Source organism: Choloepus didactylus, chromosome X (assembly GCF_015220235.1).
Source record: "Choloepus didactylus isolate mChoDid1 chromosome X, mChoDid1.pri, whole genome shotgun sequence".
Taxonomy (NCBI): domain Eukaryota; kingdom Metazoa; phylum Chordata; class Mammalia; order Pilosa; family Megalonychidae; genus Choloepus; species Choloepus didactylus.
Genome location: NC_051334.1, coordinates 23,640,763 through 23,663,837, shown reverse-complemented (window position 1 = coordinate 23,663,837; position 23,075 = coordinate 23,640,763). Strand labels below are relative to the sequence as shown.

The 23,075-nt window shown below is 38.0% G+C and overlaps 1 protein-coding gene and 1 non-coding gene across 3 annotated transcripts in view; both read right to left on the bottom strand.

Annotated features, from left to right (window-relative positions):
• Window positions 1-23,075, bottom strand: part of POLA1 (DNA polymerase alpha 1, catalytic subunit) — a 353,204-nt gene that overhangs the window by 287,435 nt on the left and 42,694 nt on the right. For both annotated transcript variants that reach the window (XM_037821906.1, XM_037821905.1), the window contains exons 16-23: window positions 20,785-20,869; window positions 17,988-18,049; window positions 16,453-16,542; window positions 14,433-14,549; window positions 12,572-12,747; window positions 6,084-6,213; window positions 5,494-5,613; window positions 4,164-4,263 (exon numbers count right to left, since the gene is read on the bottom strand). In XM_037821906.1, the coding sequence (XP_037677834.1) occupies window positions 4,164-4,263; window positions 5,494-5,613; window positions 6,084-6,213; window positions 12,572-12,747; window positions 14,433-14,549; window positions 16,453-16,542; window positions 17,988-18,049; window positions 20,785-20,869 (880 nt within the window). The remainder of the gene's footprint in view (window positions 1-4,163; window positions 4,264-5,493; window positions 5,614-6,083; window positions 6,214-12,571; window positions 12,748-14,432; window positions 14,550-16,452; window positions 16,543-17,987; window positions 18,050-20,784; window positions 20,870-23,075) is intronic.
• On the bottom strand, window positions 293-422 carry LOC119523894. Its single transcript, XR_005214698.1, has one exon.

Here is a 23,075-nt window from a genome sequence, read left to right as displayed (position 1 = left end):
CACTCCCTTCCCCAGCAGTCCCCAAAGTACACCATTATTATGGGCTAGTACCTTCCCATATCAATTACTTTCCACAGGAGTCATATCCATTTCAAAAAAGCACCACTCAATTTTCCTTTAAGCAAGCATTCCCTCCTACCCACCCCACCCACCGCCGACTCCCAACATGTTTAATTATCTGTACCAGTGGATGGCTAAGTTTTTATCACAACCACACCTTCAAAGAATACAATTAGAAACCCATTTATCTGTATACAAACTATGCTAAAAGTCAGACTAGAGACATGTACATAAATGTCAGTAGTGGAACGATCCACCCCTTTTCCTTGCAAAGGGTGAACAGAAAACTACTATGTTTCTCTAGGACATTTATAAAGGGTTATCTTCACCTTGCGAAGAAACCAAATAAAAACAAATGTCCGGATTCTGGGAAGATGGCGGCATAGAAAGAAGTGGAAGACTTAGTCTCCCCCAGAACAATTCATAAATGAACAAAAAACCAGTAAATAACCTGGAATAACAGCAGGGAGACAAACGTGACTGTACACTCAACATCCACCGACATGAATTGGGAGGAATGCCCGAGATCACAGCATAAAATCTGTAAGTAAAACTGCAGACCCGTGCTGATAGCCGAGAATCTAGAGCCGAGAGCCCCTCCCTCACAGAAGCCACGCCGTGCACTCTCTCGGCCCAGCTCCAAGTGAGGTTTTAATATTAACTGCTCAATACAGACAGCGAATCCTCAACAAGCAGACAGAGGCTTTTGGTGACAACTGACCTTGGGAGAATCGGGGAACATATCTGTCTCAGGATAGGGAGCCCAGAGGATCGGGTGCTATATCTGGCTGATGGGTGAACCTGGAAGTTTTTCTGTCCCTCGCTCTCTCTCTGTGGAGAAAACCTCAGCTGTTCTCAGCCCACAAGGCGTTGCAGTAAAGACAGCCTCAGACATTCTGCATTCTGAAACGAGCTGAGAGCCCCGCGGCACAGCCCAGCGGCCCAGGGCTTCCCTTGAGGGATGGCGCACACTGATGATGTAGCACGGCATTCCCTCGGCTGAGGGAGGATCGCGGCTGGGAGGGGGGATCCACTCGGAGAACCCACGGGCGCTACGCCAAGTCCGGTGGTTTGTGCAACACCGAGAGAGAAGGTCTGGGGCTGAACTGAAATGAAGGCTTAGACTCTTGCGGCAGCCTTGAATCTCCTGGAACCTGGGAGATTTGAACAGTAGAACTGCCCTTCCTCCCTGGCCACCCGTACACACGCCCCACATTCAGGGCGGACAGCTCCAGCAACACACCCAAACTGAGTTCTCCAACTGAACACACAAGAATCATTTCCCCACACTCCGTGGAAAAAAGGTTGAGAACTCATCTGAGGGATATAGGTGACTCACAGACACCATCTGCTGGTTAGCTAGAGAAAGTATATGTCACCAAACTGTGTCTCTGAAAAATTAGATCGATATCCTTTTTTTTTGATACAACCTGAAAGAACCCTATCAAGCAAAACAAATGCCAAGAGGCCAAAAACAACAGAAAATCTTAATGCATATGATAAAAACAGACGATATGAAGGATCCAGCTCCAAACACACAAATCAAGATTTCGGAAGAAACCCTGTACCTCGCAAAATTAATCAAAGAACTACAATCGAAGAACGAGAACATGGTAAAGGATTTAAAGGACATCAAGAGGACCATGGCCCAGGATATAAGTGCCATAAAGAAGACCCTAGAAGAGCATAAAGAAGACATTGCAAGAGTAAATAAAAAAATAGAAGATCTTATGGAAATAAAAGAAACTGTTGGCCAAATTAAAAAGGCTCTGGATATTCACAATACAAGACTAGAGGAAGTTGAACAACATCTCAGTGTCCCAGAAATCCACAGAACAGAAAATGAAAGAACAAAAGAAAGAATGGAGAAAAAAATCGAAAAAATCGCAATGGATCTCAGGGATACGATAGATAAAATAAAACATCCAAACTTAAGACTCATTGGTGTCCCAGAAGGGGAAGAGAAGGGTAAAGGTCTAGAAAGAGTATTCAAAGAAATTGTCGGGGAAAACTTCCCAAACCTTCTACACAATATAAACACACAAAGCATAAATGCCCAGTGAACTCCAAACAGAATAAATCCAAATAAACCCACCCCAAGACATATTCTGATCAGACTCTCAAATACTGAAGAGAAGGAGCAAGTTCTGAAAGCAGCAAGAGAAAAGCAATTCACCACATACAAAGGAAACAATATAAGACTAAGTAGTGACTACTCAGTGGCCACTATGGAGGCGAGAAGGCAGTGGCATGACATATTTAAAATTCTGAGAGAGAAAAATTTCCAACCAAGAATACTTTATCCAGCAAAACTCTCCTTCAAATTTGAGGAAGAGCTTAAATTTTTCACAGACAAACAAATGCTGAGAGACCTTGCCAATAAAAGACCTGCCCTACTTCAGATTCTAAAGGAAGCCCTACCAACAGAGAGACAAAGAAAGGAGAAAGAGATATAGAGAATTTTAACAGACATATATAGTACCTTACATCCCAAATCACCAGGACACTCATTTTTCTCTAGTGATCACAGATCTTTCTCCAGAAGGGACCATAAGCTGGGACATAAAACAAGCCTCAAGAAATTAATTAAAAAAAAAAAAATTGAATATACTCAAAGAATATTCTCCAAACACAATGGAATACAAATAGAAGTCAATAATTTTTGAACTGTAACTCCACTATTTACTTCCTACATGATAAAAAATACACAAACTCTAAGGACAAATCAGTCGTTTTGAACTCAATGTAAAATATGTAATTTTAGACAACTATATAAAGGTGGGGGACTGAAGGAGTATAGGAACATAGTTTATGTGTCCTATTGAAGTAAAGGTGGTATCAAAGAAAAACAAGATTGATAGGGATTTAAGAGGTTAATTTTAAGCCCCACAGTAAACACAAAGAAATTATCAGAGAATATAACCATAGAGATGAAAAGTAGAGTTTGGGTTAAGAGAAATGGGGGAAGGGGCAATGGGGAGTTAAGAAAGGAGTGTAGGGTTGCTGTTTGAGGTGAAGGGAAATTTCTAGCAATGGATGGTGGGAAAGAGCATAACATCATTCTAAATGTGATTAATCCCACTAATGGAAGGCTAGAGAGGGGGTGGAATGGGAAGATTTAGGCTGTATATATGTTTCCACAATTGAAAAAAGAAAAAAAAAAAAAGACAGTCTAACTGGATGACAATTGAATGCTAAGGATGAACTTGGATGGGATTGGAGGGTGGAGGACAGGTGGCTCAAAGGGACACAGTTGAGACATAAGGAAAAGGAAATATAGAATGTAAGCATTGTATCATTGTTGAATCTCTTATACTTCTTAGCTGCGCTTAATGGAATTACGTAAAAAAATGTTCTTGTTCATGGGAAGTACATACGTGAATTATATGTTCAAGGATGTGTGCAGCTAACTCTCATATGTTCAGAAGACAGAGAAATAGATGATGGATGATAGATAGGGAGGGAAAGAAATAGTGATGTGACAGCAGGTTAAAGTTGGTGGATTGAGCTGTCGGGGGAGGGGGTCAGGGTATGATGGAATTCTGTGTATGGGGCTAGTATTGTTTTTGCAACTATTCATGTAACTTTGAATTTATTTCAAAATAAAAAAAAACTTTTTTTAAAATGTCCACTACTAAGCCAATAGTAACAACAGATAGCTTATTCTATGCCAGGCATTATACTAAATAATCACTTTTATTCCTTAACTCCTTATGTGGTAGATACTATTCTTAGCTCCATTTTACAGAAGAGGAAACTGAGGCTTACAAAGGTTAAACAGGCAGCCCGTGATCACAGAACCAGAATGCAAATCCAGATCTACCAAAGTACTACTGCTACATTTCATTACAACTAATGGTAAAATCATTGTTTGTCAAAAATAACTCCTACTCAGAGTTCAAGTTCCTTGATAAAATTCACATTAATTCCACATCGGATGACTGGCAAACAAGATTTTCTTACCAAAAAAAAACATAAAATAAGGTCATTATAAAGCCTATTTGCTAACCTATAAGATATAGTCAGCTCTTCTAGTTTCTCAAGCCTAGCTCTACATTAAGAAATTCCTTAACACCAGGGGCCAAATTGCTGCCCAGCCTTACCAACTTTGGGGTCCAACACCAAGCCACCAGCATAAGCTGCTTTCTTACGTCCTTTCCTGTGTTTACTGACATCTCCATCAATTTCTTCTTCTTCATTCCCCTAATATCAAATGGATAGATAACTTCACCAGCCAGCAAATAATGAATTAAGATGTTTTATGATTCCCCCCTTTCCAATTTCAGTACAGAGTTCTAACAAACATTATTTATTGTTAGTTAGTGGTCCTACTCATGGGGAAAGACAGTTATTGTCATGTGTTCATGAATCCAAATGAAGGCAAACATAGTAGTTATCTTAAAAAAATATATACTTTATCTCAGGATTATCTTTTTTTCCCAAATCTGTACATATGGTGTTTTGTTTTTTTTAAAATAACTTAAAATAACTACTTTGCTTCCAACATGTTCCTACCCTATCCCAAGAAAATTAATAAACCATAACCAAAGGAATAAGAAAAACAGATAATCTAAAATAACTACATTGTTTTGACGTCACAATATTAAATATGTAAATTCTATTTTTAAATGTTTCTGAACGCATAGAAACTTCATATTTTTTCATTAATAGATACTAAAAATATAACTTTTCATATTACATGAAATTTGACTGTAAAAGGGTCCTCTTAAATTCACTACTCTAACATTCATGATGTAAAAATGTAAAATATTTCATGTAAGAATTATCATTATTAATATGAACAGCTTAAAATAAGCATGTCCATATACTGAGAATATATTCCCAAGTAGTTTATTAATGTGCAACATTCAGTATCTCAGCAGAAGTTGAATTCCTGAAACTATTCCCTATGTCAATTTTGTTACTGTACAAAGAACAAACAAAATAAGAACCTCAATCACATTTTAACATTAAATTCCCATTCTGAATTGATTACTATCAGTGCTGGTAAAACAGTAGCTAAACTGTGAGAGAGGACATTTCAGAAACCTGATTGTCCATATTGGTAAATAAAAATGCAACATAAAAATAAACTCAAATCTATAGATTTAAGAAGATATAAGGTTTAACTGGCATTCAACTTTGAGTAGGGTTAAGGTGGCTTAGTACTTTACATGTATGGTCACCAATCTGAGAGATTTAATGCCTCCCCTCAAATAATTTCATATCTCACAAATAATTTTGATCTGTACAGAGAAAAGGAGAGCAAGAAATGACCACATAAGCACAATGGAACAAGCCTGACACAGTTTGTACAGTACACAGAGGATTAATTATTTTGGAAGCAGATGTTATCACAGCATAGAAAAGCTATCTAGGTAATAAAGGAGGGGGAATAAGAAAAGGCAAAATACTATACAATTTTGAACCTACCAGTTTTTGCTGAAGCTTTCTGAAAACCTGCTTGTCAGGCACAACATAGTTGTTTTCATAAAATGCGTGAAGCAATAAGAACTCGTTACGCTCAGATCGTCCACCCATCAGCGTCCTGGACTATTAAATAGAATATTTTTTTAATTTGAGCTCAAAACCACAACAAACAAAAGCAATTTTAAAGTTGATAAATTTAATCACAGCACCTCACTCAAAACTACTCCTAATAACAAGGGCTGAATAAAAAAACAAAAGGTATTAAATTAGTTCTAATGTTCTTTAAGCATTTTGGTTGAAAGGAAGACAAAGAGAACTTCAAACATCAACAACTTGGCTATTTCTTTACTCCACAAAACAAATACATGCACTTGTTAGATGATCCTTATTTTCACCCCAATTTCAACACACTGCACCTGGCTTTCCTCCCCTCCTCCCAACCAGTTCTTCCTTTTACAAAAGAAGCCCAGCTTTCAAAATATAAGTTACTCATTTTATAAGCATGCATTTAGACTCATTATCATATAACAACTACCCCAAGCAAACACTGAATCCAACAGGAAATGTTTTTCCCCCCACTATGTTAAATTTACCATAATGTTCCCAGCGATGTTAGTGATCTGCAATGCTAAAGGAAGAACATTTAGCTCACACATGATCTGCAAAATGAACTTGGCATCTTTCCAGGTGTGTTCCAACAGGTACAGCAGATGAGAAGATTCACTGTACAGAAAAGTAAGAATAAAACAGAATCAAGTAATTCAAGGAAACAATGACTATAATCAGAACTTCACAAAAATATTACAAAGAATTTTTCGTTTAAGTAACTTCAGAGCAACAGCACCTCAGCTCCAGAAACAACTTAAAATAAGGTCAGTATGTAAGTAGGAATTCATTCTACCATTGGTCCCAATGCCCTTCTCCAAAACATAAAAAAATCCCACGAAGATAAAATGAAGTTACATGTTAACCACAAGCCTGAAAACTACCTAAACCCTTTCATTCATTCCATCCAGCAAGTATATACTGCATACCTGCTTTATGCCAGGCATTATTCTAGGCCCTGAGGATGCAGCTATGACCAAAAAGACAAAAATTCCTGACCTCATGGAGGAAGACAGAGTATAAATAAGAAAAAAGAAATTAAACATATAGCATGTTATATAATGCTCAGTGTTAAGGGGGAAAAGTTAAGAAGCAAAGGGAGTGTTAAGTGTTGAGAGCTGGGAGATATGGGAGTTGCTATATATGGGAACCGGGGAAGATCTCACTCAGAATAAAGATCTGGAAGAGCTAAGGGAATAACCGTTGTGGAAGGATATATGAGGGAAGAAGAGCACATTCAAGGGCCCTGAGATGGACATAAACCTGACAGTTCCAGGACCAGGAAGGAGGTTAATATAGATGGAACACAGAGAATGTTGGAAAGGAACAGGAGATGAAGGTGGGTAGCGGTGAAGTGACATCATGTAGGGCCTTGGAAGTCAAAATCAGGACTTTGGTTTTTATGCTGAATGACACAGAAAGTCACTGGAAGGTTTTGAGCCAAATACGATGATCTGACTTAATTTCAGCAGGATAACTCTGGTTCCTCAGTTAAGACCACAAGGGGCAAGGAAAGAAGCATGGAGCCAATGAGGCTAACCAAGGACCCAGGAATGCAGGGGAAAGATGACAGTGGCCTGGGTTAGGGTGGGTCCAAGTGAAGTAAAGGGAAGATATATTTTGAAAATAGAGCTGATAGATCAAATGTGGGTTGTCAGAGAGAGGAATCAAGGATGCCTTGGAGGTTTAGGAACAAGGATGATTTTGGAGGTCATCCTTCCAGCAGTACTGGAAAAATACAGTTGCCAGTGATTGCATAAGGGAAGATCACAGGAGAAACCTGGGGAGAAGATCAAGAGCTCAGTTTTGAATAACTTAAGTTGGAGGTTCATATTAGACATCCAAGTAGAATAGGCAAGTGGATAAATGTGTGTGGAATTCAGGGAAGAGGTCTAAGCTGAAGATATGCATTTGGGAGGCATCAGCATACAGATGGTATTTAAAGTGTAAGACTCCCTGAGAACACCTAGAGGAAGCACAGTCAGAAAAGAGAAGTTCAAGGACTCAGGAGGAATTGGCAAAGAATGAATGAGAAGTGGCCAGAAGGGGTAGAAGAAACCTTATTTAAGAAATAGAGAACTTAAGATGGCAGCTAGGTGAGACAGGGCAAAAAAACACCTCTGTGAAAAATACTAGATAAAAACCAGAAAGCGACCCAGAACACCACTTCCAGCGATGCACCAGCCGGACAAGGTCTGCTAAATCCACAGGGAATGTGCATTTGGTGAAACCAGGAGCCCGCATTCTGAAATGAGTGAGTCAACTGAAAGTCCTGTGGCCGTGCTGCAGTGTGGGGAAACGGTGGGCTGGCGTTTGGAGACGGACTAGTTCTTTAAAAAGAAAAAGCCCACTGCAGATACGACGGGGAGAGTCGCACAGTGAAGCACGGTGGGAGCAGGCTGGGCTAACGCCTTGGTGTCCAGCGTGGAGAATACCCCTTTCCACACCCGCTGCTGATTATCTCGAGACCAGAGGAACAGAGGGGAGCCAAAAGGAGAAAAAAACCTCATTCCTTGCAGCCATCTCCCCAGCGGGCAGGGGACGCTCCTGCCCAGGGCCAGACCCACAGCCCAGAGCTGTGCCAAGAAACCCAGTGTGATGGGGAATCTTTCCCGCAGCACTACACACAAGCCACAATATCGGCCGTGGACAGTGGCCTTTAATACACCCACGGCTGATTGTCCCGGAGCTGGGAGGGTGGAGCTGTGCAAAAAGGGGGAAGTTAACACTTCCCATTCAACCATCGTTGAAGCGGGCTGGGCACGCCCCTGCACAGCCCAGCGACCCAGGGCTTCCCTGGCGGGCTGGCGTGCACTAGTGACGTGGCATAGCCCTCCCTCAGCAGAGGTCCTGGAAGAGCACAGCTGGGAAGGGGGAACCGCTTGGAAATCCCAGGGAACCTATGCCAATACCAAGGACTTGTGGGTCAGCGGCAGAGAACAGCCTTAAAACTCCGGGAACATTTGGGAGGTTTGATTATTAAAGCTGCCCTGCCTACCTAACCACCCAGACACACGCCCCACATTCAGGGCGGACAGCACCAGCAACACACCCAAACTCGGTGCACCAATTGAACCCCACAATAATCAGATCCCCACATCCCACAAGGACAAAGTGGGGGAGAACTGACTTGAGGGGAATAGGTGACTCATGGACGCCATCTGCTGGTTAGAGAAAGTGTACGCCACCAAGCTGCAGTTCTGTCAAATTAGGGATCAAGTAAAGCAAATGCCAAGAGACCAAAAACAACAGAAAATCTTAAAGCATATGATAAAACCAGACCATATGAAGAACCCAAACCAAAACACCCAAATCAAAAGATCAGAAGAAACACAGTACTTGGCGCAATTAATCAAAGAATTACAGACAGGCAACAAGAGCATGGCTCAGGATACAAAGGACATGAAGAAGAGCATGGCACAGGATATAAAAGACATAAAGAAGACCCTAGAAGACCATAAAGAAGACATTGCAAGAGTAAATAAAAAAATAGAAGATCTTATGGAAATTAAAGAAACTAGGCCAAAATAAAAAGACTCTGGATACTCATAATACAAGATAAGAGGAAGTTGAACAACAACTCAGCCCCTCGAGGACCACAGAACAGAAAATGGAAGAACAAAAGAAAGAATGGGGAAAAAAATCGAAAAAATCAAAACGGATCTCAGGGATATGATAGATAAAATAAAACATCCAAATTTAAGACTCATTGGTGTCCCAGAAGGGGAAGAGAAGGGTAAAGGTTTAGAAAGAGTATTCAAAGAAATTGTCGGGGAAAACTTCCCAAACCTTCCACACAATATAAATACACAAAGCATAAATGCCCGGCGAAGTCCAAATAGAATAAATCCAAATAAACCCACTCCAAGACATATTCTGATCAGACTCTCAAATACTGAAGAGAAGGAGCAAGTTCTGAAAGCAGCAAGAGAAAAGCAATTCACCACATACAAAGGAAACAACATAAGACTAAGTAGTGACTACTTAGCAGCCACTATGGAGGCGAGAAGGCAGTGGCATGACATATTTAAATTTCTGAGAGAGAAAAATTTCCAACCAAGAATATTTTATCCAGCAAAACTCTCCTTCAAATTTGAGGGAGAGCTTAAATTTTTCACAGACAAACAAATGCTGAGAGATTTTGCTAATAAAAGACCTTCCCTACTTCAGATACTAAAGGGAGCCCTACCGACAGAGAAACAAAGAAAGGAGCGAGAGATACAGAAAATTTTAACAGACATATATAGAACATTACATCCCAGGTCACCGGGACACACATTCTTCTCTAGTGATCACGGATCTTTCTCCAGAATGGACTGTATGCTGGGGCATAAAAACAAGCCTCAATAAATTAAAAAAAAAAAAATGAATTTGTTCAAAGCACATTCTCTGACCACAATGGAATACAAACAGAAGTCAATAACCATCAGAGACTTAGAAAATTCACAAACACCTGGAGGATAAAAATGAGGGGGAGATAAAAACATTCCTGGATAATCAAAAGCTGAGGGACTCTAGATTGTAAGCTCTTACAGCAGTTAACTCTATCCCTGAATTGTAAGGCCTATCTCTAAACTTTGAGATGCTGATCCCCTAGCGTATGTTGTCACAAACATTGGGACTGGCGGTTTGATGTGCTGAGCCCTCGAGCATGGGACTTGCCCTTATGAAGCTCATTACCACAAAGGAGAGTCTAAAGTTGTACGTAATGGTGCCTAAGAGTCTCCCCGAGTACCTCTTTGTTGCTCAGATGTGGCCCTCTCTCTAACTGAGCCATCTCGACAGGTGAACTCGCTGCCCTCCCCCCTACGTGGGACCCGACTCCCAGGGTTGTAAATCTCCCTGGCAACGCAGAGTATGACTCCCGGGGATGAATGTGGACCCGGCATCGTGAGACTGAGAGTATCTTCTTGACCAAAAGGGGGATGCAAAATGAGACGAAATAGTTTCAGTGGCTGAGAGATTCCAAATGGAGTCAAGAGGTCACTCTGGTGGACATTCTTATGCACTATATAGATAACACCTCTTAGGCTTTAATGTATTGGAATAGCTAGAAGTAAATACCTGAAACTACCAAACTCCAACCCAGCAGTCTGGACTCCTGAAGACAATTATATAATAATGTAGATTACAAGGGGTGACAGTGTGATTGTGAAGACCTTGTGGATCACACCCCCTTTATCTAGTGTATGGATGAGTGGAGGAATGGGGATAAAAACTAAAGGACAAATGGGGTGGGATGGGGGGATGATTTGGGTGTTTTTTTTTCACTTTTATTTTTTATTCTTGTTCTGGTTCTTTCTGATGTAAGGAAAATGTTCAGAGATAGATTGTGGTGATGAACGCATAACTATGTTATCATACTGTGGACAGTGGATTGTATATCATGGATGATTGTATGGTGTGTGAATGTATTTCAATAAAACTGAATTTAATTAAAAAAAAAAAAAAAAAAGCTGAGGGACTTCATCACCAGTAATCAGTCCTATAAGAAATGCTAAAGGGAGTTGAGCAGGCTGAAAGGAAGGGACACTAAACAATTGACTGAAACCACATGAAGAAATAAAGATTTCCAGCAAAGATCACATGGTAAATATAAATACCAATACTACTGCATTTTTTATTTATAACTCCACTATTTACTTCCTACAGGATCTAAAATACATAAACTGTAATGATAAATCAGTGGTTTTGGACTCAATGTAAAATATGTAATTTTTTACAAGAACTACATAAAGGTGGGGGAATGATGAGAGTATAGGAACATAGTTTATGTGTCATCTTGAAGTTAAGCTGGTATCAAAGAAAAACAAGATTGTTATAGATTTAAGATGTTAAATTTAAGCCCCATGGTAAACACAAAGAAAGTATCAGAGAATATGACCATAGAGATGAAAAGTAGAGTAGGGGTTCTGAGAAGTGGGGGAAGGAGCAATGGGGAGTTAAGAAATGAGAGTAGGGTTTCTGTTTGGGGTGAAGTGAAACTTCTAGAAATGGATGGTGGGAAGGTGATAGCATTGCAACATTCTAAATGTGATTAATCCCACTAATGGAATGCTAGGGAAGGGGTGGAATGGGAAGATTTGGGCTATATATATGTTTCCACAATTGAAAAAAAAAAAGTCTAAATAGATGACAATTAAATGCCAAGGAAGATCCTGGATGGGATCTGAGGATGGAGGAGAGGAGGCTCAAAGGGACACAGATGGGTCACACACACACACAAAAAAGGAAATATAGAATGTAAGCTTTGTATCAATGTTGAATTTCTTGAACTTCTTAGCTGCACTTAATGAGATTGCATAAAAGAATGTTCTTGTCCATGGGAAAGGTATATGTGAATTATATTGTTTGTTCAAAGATATGTGCAGCTTGCTCACATATGTTCAGAGGACAGAGAAATAGATGATGGATGATAGGGAGGGAGGGAGGGAGAGAGGGAGGGAAAGAAAGAAATGGTGGTGTGACAGGATGTTAAAGGTGGTGGATCGGGGTATCGGGGAGGGGGGTCGGGGTATGCTGGAGTTCTATGTATGGGGTTTGTACTGTTTTTGCAACTCTTCCTGTAAGATTGAATTTATTTCAAAATAAAATTAAAAAAAAGAAATAATCCAAGAAATATCTCTAAATAACAATGAATTCTCAGTTTTTATGTTTCCAAAATATTTACACTAATTCCTGCATTAATGAATTAAGCATGGAAACCTAAATTTCATGTCAATTTCCAAAGTGCTCTTAGGAACATCAAGATGGTGTTAAGATAGGTGAAGGAGATAGAGATAAAATGATCAAAAAATAATTCAAAAGACAAAACACTTCAAAGTATTAAAGTATTAGAAATGGTGGTACTGACATGAAGACAGGCAATTTTCTCCTCTAGTAGCACCACCCTCTCCTGACCCTCCAGCCTAGAGAGGATACTAGTTTCCTGTTGTTGCTAATTTCAAGACAAATTCTGAAGTATCCAAGATCATACCTGTACATATTTTGAATATTTTCCATTGGGATTACAACCCTTTCAGTTTTTACAATCTGTTGAACCAGTTCAGACAAATGGTAGCTTTTGCAGCGAATCAATTCCTTTGCTGAAATTTCCACATCACAGATCATTCGACCACAGGTAGCATTTCTTTCACCAAAACTACTCCGGCCCTACAAGAGGAGATAAAAAGCAAATCCCAAAAAGGGCAGACAGTGAGAATATTTCCTTCTAACATATTTTGAAGCTAGCCCCAAAATTAGAACGATGAAACTCTCCAAGATTTGAGCCTTTAACAACTCGGCTATACTGTATCATATGTATGCAAATAAGTAGGCAAGAACAAAGTGAGAAGGCACAATGTACGAAGGTAACCTAACAAGAAGGAAATAAGGCTGGAGAAACTGAGTAAAGCTTGAATCAAAATGAGTTGGGAAGGAAATAGCTTCCAAACCATCATTGTGACAACTGTAGCATATTCAAAAATAAATGCATGATCCATTACCAAAACTTTTACATTACCCTAAACAGCAATTCTATTATCAATTAAGCATTAACTCCCCTTTCCCTACCCTCACCCTGGTCCCTGGTAACCTGTGTTCTGGTTTCTGACTCTTTGAATTTGTTTATTCTAATTACTTGGAATTAATGGGTGGTAGTAATGTTAGCACAACATTATAAATGTAATTAATACCACTGAATATATATTTGAATGTGGTTAAAAGGGGAAATTTTAGGTTGTATATATGTTACTAGAATAAAAATGTTTTAGAAAACAACAGTACAGTACAACACAAACAGTAAACCCTAATATAAACTATGGACTATAGTTAATAGCACGATTATAACAATATTTTTTCATCAAATGTAACAAAGGTACCACACTAATGCAAAGTGCTAATAATGGGGAGGGGGGTATATAGGAACTCTATTTTCTGCACAATTTTTCTGTAAACCTAAAATCTATCTAATTAAAAAAATCATTAAATAAATAAATGCATGAATCTCAAAACAAAATATTTTCCAGGTTGAGTCCATTCTACCAGTTTTTTTTTTTTTTACATAAAAACCCAAAGGTGCTGTCTAAATAGAGAGTTTTGGGGGGCACATGCTAGAAATGGGAACATTGATAGCAAGATCAATGTTGTGGAACTAGGCCAAAAAAAATTCTCTGACAAAGCAACATGCCCCATTGTATTTAAAGGCTTTAGGTAAAATAAGATTTCAAGCACTGAGCAGTATGAGGTTTAGGAACTGAAGGTCACCTTCATGCAAACACCACCAAAACCTACAAATGTGAAGCAAGCTGATAGAATAAAAAAGAACATGGGCTTTAAAAGAGTCAGATGAGCCTAAGTTCAAATCCTAGTTCTTCCCCTTACTAGCTATATGACCTTGAAAAAGTTACATTACCCCTGTGAGGAATGTCCGTAAAATAAAATTGGAGTTGTTATGAGGGTAACATAAAGTGCCTAGCCTGTTGCCTTCTAATACATTCAATGTCTGCTGCCTTCCATTCTTTCTTTCCATCTTCTTCCTGAATGACAACACTCGATTTCTCAACCCCGCAACTCTGCTCTAAGGGCTCATCACTTCAGTAACGCAACCTTGAGGTAACATGTATGTGCTGTCTCTGTTCACCGTTCCTAGATTCTAACAGCTTATTTAAAAAAACTTCCAGTAGCTTTTACCAATAAAATGTTGGTTTTAAAGGAAAAGATGTTTAGTGCCAAAGTTAAAATGTAGTGAACTCTATCATAAGACAACCAATTCCCACTCAGAAAAGCATAGTGTGCCCTGACAGCTACTCCAGATGAAAAAAACAAATAAAAAAGGAAGATTTGAAAATTATTATTACCCCCAGCTTTGGCATGTTGGATCGCTTCAGTCGACCTATCTTGGACCAGTAAGGAACCTTGCACACATTAATTCTCTGCAGTAGCACTTCCAGATCAAACCCACAAATATTGTGACCCTAGTCAGAAAAAGAAGGCAGCCGATAATGTTATAACAAACACAAATTAGAGGATTTATCTTCATATGCATAGAATTTCTTTGCCCTTTCTTTTTCTGGTCTCTAATTGATAGCATCACGAGCTTACCTCTGATTGAGGGTCCTTTCTTCTTCAGGAATTTATTCATCAGCAGCATTCATTAGCCTTGACATTAACAAGGCTGCTAAGCAGATTGCTGGAATAAACTTTATTTCATCCTAATTTATGCAAGGTTCATAGGATGTCTTAATTTGCAGCTCACGCCTCACAGTCTCGGAGGCAATTGCAAATTTCAATGTCCCATACTTTTTACATGATTGGTAAAAGCCATATTCAACAACTCCATTTTGCTTTCTTAAAAAGAGAGACCCCACCTATGCAGTGTGATGGTTTACCTAAGACTTCTTAGAAAACTCAGAAGCTGCATCCAGTTTCTTCTTAAAGAATCAAATTCAAATATTACTGATTTAGATCCTTAATGTGAAACAAAACATACTACTACTCAAAAGTTCAAAAACCAAACTTGTTAAAAATGAGGAAACAAAGTTATACAGAGTAGAAAATACCTCAAAAATGTAACCAAATTTTTAATTTCTATGACAATTTCCATCATGTGACTAACATGGTTAGCATGGCTATGATTAAAAAATTAGATGAAGTTAAAAATAAATCAGATTGATAACTAGATTTACTTGTTATTAATTTTAATTACAGATATATACCACTATATATAGTTTTGTCTATTAGATTAAAAGACACAAGGATATGATGAAATCTCATTTCCAAATTATCATGCCTAGGATTAGGGACCCAAACTCATGTCAGGAGTCTATCTTACATCTGTCTGGATTTCTCACACACAAAATTGGCTCCAACCCCTAGGTACCATGGACACGTTCTTGGGGTCCAAGACAAGAGACTGTTATTGGAGACTGGGGGAAGGCCTAGTGCTGAGCCAGAACGTCACAGCACAGTGCTGTGGGCAGAAATCTTCTTGGCACTTTATAGATGGGTCCTTAAATATCATAGCAGAAGCAAGTGCAGAGACACTGCTAACAACCCACAGGCTCTCGATACTTTAGCTATACCAGCACCAGATAAGGTATCCAATACCAAAAGTGAACAGGGAGAAGGATATGGCAAAACATTTTTGCAAGACTTCAATGTGAACAAATTGCTGATACCACATTTCAAAATATACACATTTATATACTGGCTTCCTCTCCCCCAAAAAACAAACTACAATATAATTTGATTGAGCCATTAATCCAGAAAAAAAAAGACAAAAGGAAAAACTCCCATCAAGGAACCTACAAACTAAGAAAGCCAGAGGAAACATAAAGCAAAATGTTGGAACTGGGGCAAAGAAAACAACTCAGTGAATCACTAGTTCTCACTGTCTACTGAAAGCATACTGGGTCATCAAGGAGAAAAAAAAGGTCCTAGCCCTGAGCTCTCAAAGGAATGTGTCATAAGAATCCACTGAGCTTTCATAAAATTAAAATACTTGCAGTTTTGTGATATGTACCAAACCAAGAATTAAGTCCTGTGACCACTATACAACTGGGCCACCAAGCCAAAAATCTGGAGATACTAAGTTTATACAAGTTTATTTCCTTATGTGCTGGTTTCTAAGTGCAAATGAACTGAAGTATACAAAACTTAGTAATTCATGGTTGGTTTGTTTTTATATTTAGAGGGGAAAAAAAAACTATCTTTCAGTGGGTTGAGAGTTTTTTTTTTCCTTTCCATTGGAAGAAACTATAGCAATTCCCACCAGTCCATAGTGTCATTTCACTCTGAAACAATTCTTTACTGCTCAAAAATACCAATAAAGTCATACTAAAAAGAATTAAGGAATGCTATGATCAATCATCTACTCACCACAATGATATCAGGATCAATTTTGTGAACTTTTGCAAGGAAAAAGCCTAGCAGTGTTCTTTCTGTTGCAGCAACCTCAACTTTCAGATTCTGTTAGACAGAAACATACCAGTCACTAACTCTTTACTCACAAGAACTGTATCTTCACTGTTTTCTCAACCAGGATAAGATTTCTTAGAGTTAAAAGAAACCATCCATTTCAAATCTATAGAAACCAAATGCAGCAGTGAAATTCCTAATTCTAGGTTTCACAGTAATAATTGCACGAAGTCTCTGAGGAACTCATTCTAGTATAAGCACATGAATGAAGTGAAATTTTAAGTGCCGAGCAACATCAAGTGCAGAAATAAGCCTCCACCGGGACACACTTGTGCACCTGGACACATTTTATAGCATATGAATCAGAGTATCTATGGAAAACATTACTTACTTTCCTATATAATCCCTGGTAGATTTTAATGTTTATGTACTTAGCACAACAAAGAAATGCCAGGGATTGTTTAAACTAATATCAAACAGTGGTTTAAGAACCTACAAATAAGAAACGAGTCTATAAACATATAGAAGAAATACAACTGTCTTAAGTATAAATAAAACCTATCTTTACACAAAGGGCTTCTACTTGGATTACTGAATATAGGTCAGATATACAAAAGAGCCATTCTTATTAAAAATCTCTTAAAATGAAAGTTGATGGCTACATGTTTTCTACAACTACCTGAGTTAAAAAAAAATATCAGTTTGACTCTAGTGGAATTTTCCTAGGTCGCTTTACATGGATAGGCAATTCGGGGTATATCACAAGAAGAGCCTGATCCAATAGTTCCCCCCAGACTACGGGACTTCTCAAGCCAATTTAAAATAAAATTAGATTACTAACTTTTAATTTTGTCAAAACAGGGCATTAAAAAAAACAAAATAAACCTACAAATTTACCATACCATTTCATAGAACAAACAATACACTCTCCAAAAAAGCAGTTCTTTATATTTGAATACATTTACCTTTGTGAAAAACTCACTACATGTTATACCTTTTTTAAATTCATTATAGCAAGGACCCATGAAAACTTCTTCAAGGAATATGATGGGAGTTTAGAGACCACTGATCAAACTTGGCCAGCTCACGTCAACCCTTCCAATACATGTCCCTTCAGTACACACGTATTCCCAGCCTTCACTTGGCTTCCTTCAAGCTGGGGAGAGGCTCTTCCCAAAACAGCAACCACAGGATTGAGCACTTTGTAAAAGCTTCCAATTAAGATATGTGAAGGAGGGCTGGAGCTTATATCCATCTACTAATAGTGTAGAATCTCATTACTTTCAAGTAATTATTTAAATATTATTAAATAACGTTTCTAGTTTCATATTTCTAACATTTTGAATAGATTTGTGCCATAGTCCAATCTAGCAAGAATAGATTTAATAAATTAATATACGAAATAGTCCATTTCTACACAATACCATCCTCCTTTTCTCCTGTTCTTTCCAAACAGATTTTTCACATTTAAAAGGAATAAATAATGAGTTCTTTACCTTTTTCTTAACGACTTCTTTGAAAGCATATGGAAAAATACAGTCCTTTGGTTTAGACACAACTGTGAGAAGGAAAAAAATAAAGATTCTAACACACATTTTAGTATAATTTCAGATACACATACATTGCATGTTTCTAAATTTACATAAATTCCTCCCAATCCCCAAAGGGTTAAGTGGGTCAAATATTTCCATTGGTTAGGCTGTTGGACTTTAAAATAGCCAAGCATAGAACTTTAAGTCCCTACAACTGTTAAAACTGCTTTGGTGACACATTTGCTATCCATCTAAGTCAGAATGAAGGATATATGAGTCTTTCCCAAAGGAAAATCCTACCACCACCATCAAACCTTCAACCAGCATACAATAGAGAACTCAATCCAGCCTTCTCGAAGTTAGAAAAATAAAGATGACCAAAGCTTCCCTTACTATACTGTAAGTTCCTTGCCATTCACAACAGCCATTCACACAATGACATACACAGAGGAAGTGAATAAATGCACGTTTAAATAAGCAAATAACTACTCTATAACACACAGAAATATGAATGGATTAAATACTCTTCCTCATACTTTCCATGCTATTATCATCATTTTGCTCCATGTATTCCACCCCACCATAAAACTTCACAACAAGAATATATCCCTATTTTGGGTGTTCTTTACTTTTATTTTTTATTCTTATTTTCATCTTTTCTGGTACAAGGAAATGTTCAAAAAATAGACTGGGGTGATGAATGCACAACTATGCAATGGTACGGTTAACAATTGATTGTACACTTTGGATGACTGCATGGTATGTGAGTATATCTCAATAAAATTGAATAAAAAAACAAAACAACAACAACAAAAAACAAGGAGTTCCCTTCACAGCCAGCCAGATATGAGAAATAAACCCTACCAGCCAATGACAAATACATCAAAATACCTCTACAGTCCTACTGCTGTCTCCTCTAAGTGCTTCTTCTATGTCAAAAACTGTGCAAAACGTTTTAAATATTTTATGTCATTTATCCTCTCAGCAACACTTTGAATTATGAACAGCAGCACCATGTAAGATAAGACAAGGAGATGCTAAGAGCATGAGTCTAGAGTCAGAATGACCCTGGCTTTGAATTCCAACTCTACTCTTAAATGGCTGGATGACCTTGGGCTAGTTACTTTACCCCTTTAAGACTAAGTTTTCTCATCTGTAAAAATGTAGATAAAATTAATAACTACATCATAAGATTTAGATGATGATTAAAATAAATAATACACTTAAATAAAGCCATGCATATAGTAGGCTAAAAAAAAAAGAATATATCCTATTCCTTTCTCTGTACATTTCCTAGTCCCACTTTCCTAGAAACCAGTCAGGAAATGCTACCTAAGGTAATCTCTGGTTCTGGGCTAAAAAAAAAAAATGCCAGGAAACATAATAGGTCAATAGTATTACTGCCTTCTTTCTCAACAGAATGCATATTTAACTAGCCAAGCTCCCAACATGCAGCTTGGAGACTGACCCATAAAACACATATGTAGAATTCTGTAGAATAGCTTCACATTGCATTTTATGCATAGCATAGCTCAACTCCAATATGATTACCATAGTTCCTCTCATATAGGTAAACATTCATTTATTCCTTGGCATCTTACTACTTCACACAGAAAACTTTGGCCTGGCTTCTAGGATGGGCTTTTAGAATGGTATCACATAAAGAACACAGTTAAAGCATAATGGTGTCCTCCCGAATGCCTCTTTGTTGCTCAGATGTGGCCCTCTCTCTCTAGCTAAGCCAACTTGAAAGGTGAAATCACTGCCCTCCCCCCTACGTGGGATCTGACACCCAGGGGAGTGAATCTTCCTGGCAACGTGGAATATGACTCCCAGGGAGGAATCTAGACTCGGCATCGTGGGATGGAGAACATCTTCTTGACCAAAAGGGGGATGTGAAAGGAAACGAAATAAGCTTCAGTGGCAGAGAGATTCCAAAAGGAGCCGAGAGGTCACTCTGGTGGGCACTCTTACGCACAATTTAGACAACCCTTTTTAGGTTCTAGCGAATTGGAGTAGCTAGCAGTAAATACCTGAAACTATCAAACTACAACCCAGAACCCATGAATCTTGTAGACGATTGTATAAAAATGTAGCTTATGAGGGGTGACAATGCGATTGGGAAAGCCATATGGACCACACTCCCCTTTGTCTAGTTTATGGATGGATAAGTAAAAAAATGGGGGAAGGAAAAAACAAACAAACAAACAAAAAGGCACCCAGTGTTCTTTTTTACTTTAATTGCTCTTTTTCACTTTAATTTTTATTCTTGTTATTTTTGCGGGTGTGGTAATGAAGGTGTCAGGGATTGATTTTGGTGATGATTGCACAACTATGTGGTGGTACTGTGAACAACTGAATGTTTGCTTTGTTTTGTATGACTGCATGGTATGTGAATATATCTCAATAAAAAAAAAAAAAAGCATGACCCAACAACAACAACAACAACAAAAAGCATAATTGTGAACCAGAGAAAAACTCCTCTGTAATGTTCAACCCAAAGAGCCTAACCACTGGAACAGAAAAAAAGATAAACTGCCCCCAGACTTCTGCTCCTAGAACAAAATAAACTAGCTGGACAGAAGGAAACCAGTCCAATAAAACTTAGTTTCTACAGTGGATAAAATGTTCTTTAACAATAAACACTAACAACTCTTGAAAAACATTTTTTTGAAAAACAAGTTACTGATGCAACAGCTAGAGAGAAAAATAAGAAAACTAAAATCAAGCCATTAGTAAACTAGCTTTAAAAAATACATACCACAGAAGTGTGACTGAAAAGGAGGCTGTGGGGCTGCTTTATCCAATGCAAAACTGTGATGAACCAATGCTGCCATAGCAATAATCTGCAAAGAAAGGAGGGGGGGAAAATCACTTATCAGACATATGCTAAGTATTTTGCATTCTCACCAAAACCGAGAATATTAAAAGAAACACATTTTAGTACATATGAATACTTAACTTTTTAATTAAGAAAATATTTAAACAAATAAAATAGTAGAGAATAATAAAAACTAATTCCCTTGTATCCATCATTGAGCTTCGATTATCAACTCAACTATTCTCCTACCCACTTCCCACCTCCCCACCTCCCTAGATTATTTTGAAGCAAAACCCAAACTTATCATTTTATCCGGAAATATTTCAGCAGTATTTTTAAAAACAGGGTTTCTCAGCCTTGGCTCTATTGACATTTGGGGCACAATAATTCTCTGTTGTGGGGCTTTCCTATGCACTGTAGGATGTTTAGGAGGATCCCTGGCCTCTACCCACCAGGTGTCAGTTCCAGCACACCCCTCCCCAGTGTGACAATCAAATGTCTCCAGACATTGCCAATCTTGCCCCTCTCCTGAAAACCAATACTCAAAAAGCACTCTAAAACTTAACAGTTTGTAAAAATATAATCTCAATACAATTATCTCACCTACTATAATTAACAGTAATTCCTTAATATCATTACAAATCCAGACAGGATTCAAATTTTCATGTTTTCCCAACTCTCTCAATCTTATATACCAAATAAAGTCCGTACTTGGCAACTGGTTGATATGTAAAATTATAGCTACAACCCCACTCCATCTACTTACTTCCCTGCAAAATATCTGCTGAAGAAACAGGGTCATTTGTCCTATAAAGTGCCCCATAGTATGGACTCCACAGTGTCATTTAACAAGTTCCTCTGTCTCTGTATTGCCTATAAATTCATAGTTAGATTTAAAGGCTTGATCAAAATCATGTTCAATCTTTGGCAAGAAATCCTTTGAGGTGGCATTGATTACTTCTAGCAAAAGGTACATATGAGGTAAAATTTGTGTTTGGAAAAGTCAGGATAAACGTTTGATTCGATCCCTTTATTTTCCAGTTTTCAAAATAATGAGCTGATTTCCTAGCTTCCTTCGTAGATAACCAATTTGTTGTTGTTCGGTATCACTATGAACTGTAAGGCTGGATGTGTTCCAATCCATTGCAGTTATTCCTATTGATGCTCAAACTGTCCCATCTTTGGCTAGTAGGAGACTCTTCAGGTTGACTCCTGAGTCTTTCTGACATCGATTTTAATAGCTTCCTTGCTTTCTGTTATAACAAGAGGTTCCAGGCTTATCTTGTACATTTCCTGCCCTGAATCAGTCACTTCTCCAAGGAGTCCTGTTTCCTTTATTGGGAAATGGCATTTAGAAACAATAATCTGGGTGTTAGGAGATGGGTAGTCTTTTTTTTAAATTTTAACTAAGTACCAATTATAAACCTTTGCCAAACACTTGACTATTATGGCCATCTACTTTATTAACTATTATTAAAAGATAAAATCACATACTAAAAAATAACATGAAAATTGTGTCAAAATGCTGTTAAAAAAGATTCCCATCAATGTCAAAAAGACATAGAAGCAAACATAAAGAAGCTCCCACTGATCAAAGTGAGACAAATTTAAGCATCAAAAATAACAATGACAATAATAAGGAATGCAACAGATTGAAACATACTGAATATATACAAAATCCACGTGTTCATAATGATATTCCAAAAAAGAATAAGTAAAATAAAATAACAACAAAAAGAAACAAATAAATCTTTGGTTACCACTGCATATAACTTAGGTCTCCAATTCCCATGGAATGAGAGAATTAGAAAATCACCTTTTACAACTCCTAATGAAATAACTAACTCAGGTGAAAATCACTAATAAATAAAACCACTATAGATCAGTGATTGTCAACCAGGGACAATTTACCCCCACCTCCCGGAGTTATTTAGCAATCTCTGGAGACATTTTTGGTTGTCACAACTTGGGGGCAGGGGTGCTACTGTCATCTAATGGGTGAAGACCAGGGGTGCTACTAAACATCCCACAATGCACAGGACAGCCTCCCACAACAAAGAATTATCCGGCCAGATAGTAAAATATTTTAGGCTTTGCAGGCCATATGGTCTCTATCATGACTACTCAACTCTGTCATCATAGTGCAAAAGCAGCCATGACAATATATAAATGAACAGGCATGTCTATGATCCAATGAAACTTTATTTATGAAAACAAGTGGTGGGCTGGAT